We start from the raw sequence: 4242 nt of genomic DNA, 5'->3' as shown, positions 1-4242 counted from the left end.
TAGGATGGGTGTGCTGTAAAACGATACAAACTATAGATATACAAGAACAATTTCTGTCAAAACTGCATCCTGAGAAAAAAGCAGGAACAGAGAAGAGCATTCAAAAAACAACGATACTGTATTTGATTTGGGTTTTAGTGATACTGCTGTCTGTGCATTTTGTCAGTTTAAATTCTGCAACTATTCTCATACAACAGTAGAAAATGTCTATCCGCATAAATAGCATAAATATTCAAAAACTATTTGTATAATTTACAAAAATGCACGTCGTCCGTCCCGCACGAGAGTCTCTGTCAGCAACAGTGCCGTTTTTTTTTTTCTGCAGGACATAAGAAAATAAGAGCCCTTCAAAAATGGAAATCTGGAAGCCGAGCAGCAGAGTCGGCCTCTGATGTCACAAATCCTTTCTGCTTTGAGGTAACGGCGGTAAAGGCAACTTTGGCAAGTTTGATGAAGATTAATAAAATATTTCTGTTTGAAAAAAGTACATTTTGATAAATTTTATTCTATTGTTCACCCTTCAAAGCGCAGCAGGGGCCTGAATGGCAAAACCACAAGTGCTGTTTTTGGTCAAATGAGGAAGAACCAGGAGTGCTGGGTTCTGGTGTCGTTCAGAGACTGAGAGAGGATCCAGCTCAGGCTGAACAGGTGGGGTTCTGCTCAGATACTTGGGTCCGTGTCGTTGGAGGCCTCCCCTATAGCTCGGTCCCGTCCCGGGGATAAATCAGGCTGTTGACGCTGAAGCTGTTGTAGAAGTGGCTGTTGAACTGTCCGCTCTGCCCGCCGCCAAACGTGTTGTAGTACACGCCACGGTTGAAGTGCAGGCTCTCGCCGTGCTCCGAGGCCCCCGTGTCCTGACCGCTGTGACCCGCTTGGTATGGGCTCAGAGCGGTTATGTTTCTGTTAGACAGTTCATTGACCAGTCCGAGGGACCCCTGTCTGCTGGGGGCCCCTGAGCCGAGCGAGGACATGTTGCTGTAAAAGCTGTTGAAGCACGGTGCTGCAGAAGCCAGCCCAGGCGGCGATGAAGACGAGGCTTTGTGGGATTCGGTCATCGCCTCCATGTCTGGAGAGGAGGGCCCCAGGAGCTGAGGACTGTCCGATGGCTTCAGGGAGGTGGCCGCCGCCGCCCGGCTATCCTCAATCTTTGCGGCGGCTGTGCCGCCGGCACTGCTGGGGTCCGAACGCCTTTTCCTTTTCCTGCGGAAATTTCCGTTGTCAAACATCTTTTCACAGTTTGGGTCAAGAGTCCAATAATTTCCTTTTCCTGTAAATGGAAAAAAAACAACAATTTGTCATTTTCTGATCTAAACTCAGAGAAAAATTGACTGTCATCAAGCTTTCTTTCACAGTTTAAATACTTCATTCAGTCTTCTTAATCAGTGTAATGCAAACACCAAACTTCCAACCTAAAGGTACATTACAGCCTCCTGTAAGTCCTTTGAAAATAGGATTTTATCCTTTTTTTTATCCTTTCCTGATCTGTTTCCATTTAGGATTAAAGTGAAAGTTAACAATTACATCAATCCATCAGGATCAAACCTAATCAAGTAATTAACTACTTAACCAGGGATAATTATGTGTTCACTGCAAGTCATCAAAATCTACAGATATTTGTAAAAGAAAAAAATTCTTCTTCCATTAAACTTGCAACGTTTCTTAAATAACACTTGAGGAATGCCCTTTTTCTAGTCCTGCTGCACTCCAGGTAAAGGCGCGCGTGCGTTTTGGAGCAGCCAGCCTACCTGGGTCATCCTCGTCCCTCGGGACCTTCTTGAAGCAGTCGTTTAGAGACAGGTTGTGTCTGATGGAGTTCTGCCAGCCCGCTTTGCTCTTCTTGTAAAAGGGGAAGTTGTCGGCCACGTACTGGTAGATCTGGCTGAGCGTCAGTTTCTTCTCGTGCGCGTTCTGGATGGCCATGGCGATGAGCGCGGAGTAGGAGTAGGGCGGGCGGACCAGCTTCAGCAGCTCCTCCTGGCTGGCGATGGAGAGCCAGCCCAGGTCGGGCCCGCCGAACCCAGGTGAGTTGGTGATGAACTGCCGCTGCGAGCCGTAGGAGGGCGGGATGAACGACGCCGGGCTGTTGCCGTGCAGGTAGGGGGCGGAGGAGTTGACGCCCGGGCCGTTGAGCCACAGGTACGGGTTTGGGGACGAGGCGTAGCCGTCGAGGCCGTAGCTGGAGGGTCTCTGCGCACCCTGCAGGCTCTGCTGGTGGTACATGCTGCTGAAGTTCTCGCAGTAGACTGCGGCCATGTCTGGAGACTCCTGAGCGCCTTTGGATGGCAGAGAGACGACAGTGGGAGAGGTGTGGTGCTGGTGGTGCTGGGACTGAGGGTCGATGGAGTTCATCCCTCCCCGCGGGAAATCCCAAAGGCGGCGCTGAAGCGGTCTGCGCGGCTCGATGCGCGAGCAGCAGCAACAAGTGCAGGAAGAGATGGAGAAGTTATGGAGCCTGGATGGAATAAAGGCTCGGCGGCGGCCACATCCAGTCCGAGGGATTCCCGGCAGCCAATAGGAGGCAGGGGGAGTGGCCTTCATCTTTCAGCGAGCTGCAGGTCAGCGCTGTGGGGAAACCACCTGCGGAGAGAAGCGCGCGCCACCACGTTTCCTCTGCGCTCTGACGCACGGAGCACTAAACCCGGAGCTGCTGACAAACAAACACGCGCACACTGAGACGACAACAGCTCCTGATGTGGACCTTCACGGCATCCGTCCGCCACCTCTGAGCACAGGTGAGTCTTTTCTTGCTGGAGTTTTCCCCGCAGAACTTTAGACACGTCTATTTAGTTTAGTTTCTTCTTTCTTTTCTTATTTTTTTTAAAACGTGTATCTTTTTTCCCTTTAAAATGTCTGAGAAAAATATCATATCACCAGATAGTTGACATTTTATTAGTTTCAGCTGCAGTGAAACAGCAACACTCAGCTAAAATCCCTTTACACGAATGTATATTTGTCACGATTAAAATTTTATGTAATCACAAAATTAAACCAAGAAAACCCCATTTTAAAGACCCACGTTATTATAAAGGGAATGAAAAAATGAAATATACACTAGAGCTGACATGACGAAAAGGTGCAATGTGTCATATACTATATGACATATAGTGATCAATATTGTGATGAGAACACGACTGCATACATGAAAACAAGAAACAACTAAAAATCATTTCCTTTTCCTACAACATCTTTATTTAATAAAAGTGGAGGTGGCTTATAGGCTGTATTCAGACTGAACACATTTGGTTCGCTCAAAAGTGAACTTTCTTTTTCCCCTGATAAGCGGGAACACATTTCCGAAAACACCCAAGCGGACCCTGATCCGGGACCAAGAACCGCTCTCTGATCCGTCTTTCCAGGGGGGTATTCCAGGAAGCATGTTTAAACTACCCTGATTTTAACCCTGAACTCTTGCTGAAATCTGCCTGAACTTGCTTACTCTGGGTATGTCTGTTCCAAAAGACCGGATATGAGTTAGCTTAATTACACTCGACTTGGTAACCCTGGGTTAATGCACGTGCACGGCAAGTACATAAAGACATTCTCAATGGATCGCCGATTTCCGGAGTCACCATGGAAAACATGGACACTTTTATTAACTTTTATAAACACTTTTATTTTTAATTATGCAACAGAAACGCTTCCATACAGTAGATGACAGTCTGAACCAATGGGATTTTCCAGTCTCATCCAAATCTAAGTAAGAGGCGGCATTTAACATAAAAAGGCTTCATGTGATTCGTGCGTAAAGAACTGTATTTGATCTGTTAGTACTTCCGATTGTTTGGTCTTGTGTGTAAAACATTCAAGGTTACTACTGAATGCAGTTTTCTTTGCGATACACCAATCACACAGGCTGATATTGTGATGAGGATACATTTTCTGTTTATTGAGCAGGCCCAAGATACACAGAAAAACTAATGTCCCCCACCCCCACATTATTTATTCAAGCAGTTAAAGGTAGAGGAGGATCGACCCCTGGAGATGAAGCATCTCATTTTGAAGGCGGTCCTCTATTCTAGCTACACACAAGCAACAATGGCTAAACAAAAGGAACAAAAACAATATAATTTGATTTACGGATATCACAATCATATCTCAATAATCACCCTTTCCTCTAATGACATAACATTTAACATAAGTAATCTCTGGTTAAACACACATTCAAAGTTTCGGCTTTACTTTATCATGTGAGAATTGTGCCCTTTTGTGTATCATCTTTGATTTTTAGTCATATTTCCTTGG

General features: G+C 46.1%; 1 protein-coding gene across 1 annotated transcript; it reads right to left on the bottom strand.

Annotated features, from left to right (window-relative positions):
- Positions 1-695: 695 nt before the first annotated feature.
- On the bottom strand, positions 696-2535 carry foxi3 (forkhead box I3). Its single transcript, NM_001160460.1, has 2 exons — positions 1746-2535; positions 696-1267 (listed from the first exon to the last, which is right to left on the bottom strand). The coding sequence occupies exons 1-2, from the start codon at positions 2347-2349 to the stop codon at positions 696-698; spliced, it is 1176 nt and encodes a 391-aa protein (NP_001153932.1). The 5' UTR covers positions 2350-2535.
- Positions 2536-4242: the final 1707 nt, after the last annotated feature.

Source organism: Oryzias latipes, chromosome 22 (assembly GCF_002234675.1).
Source record: "Oryzias latipes chromosome 22, ASM223467v1".
In the NCBI taxonomy this organism is placed as follows: Eukaryota; Metazoa; Chordata; class Actinopteri; order Beloniformes; family Adrianichthyidae; genus Oryzias; species Oryzias latipes.
This window is presented reverse-complemented; position numbering and strand designations above follow the sequence as displayed.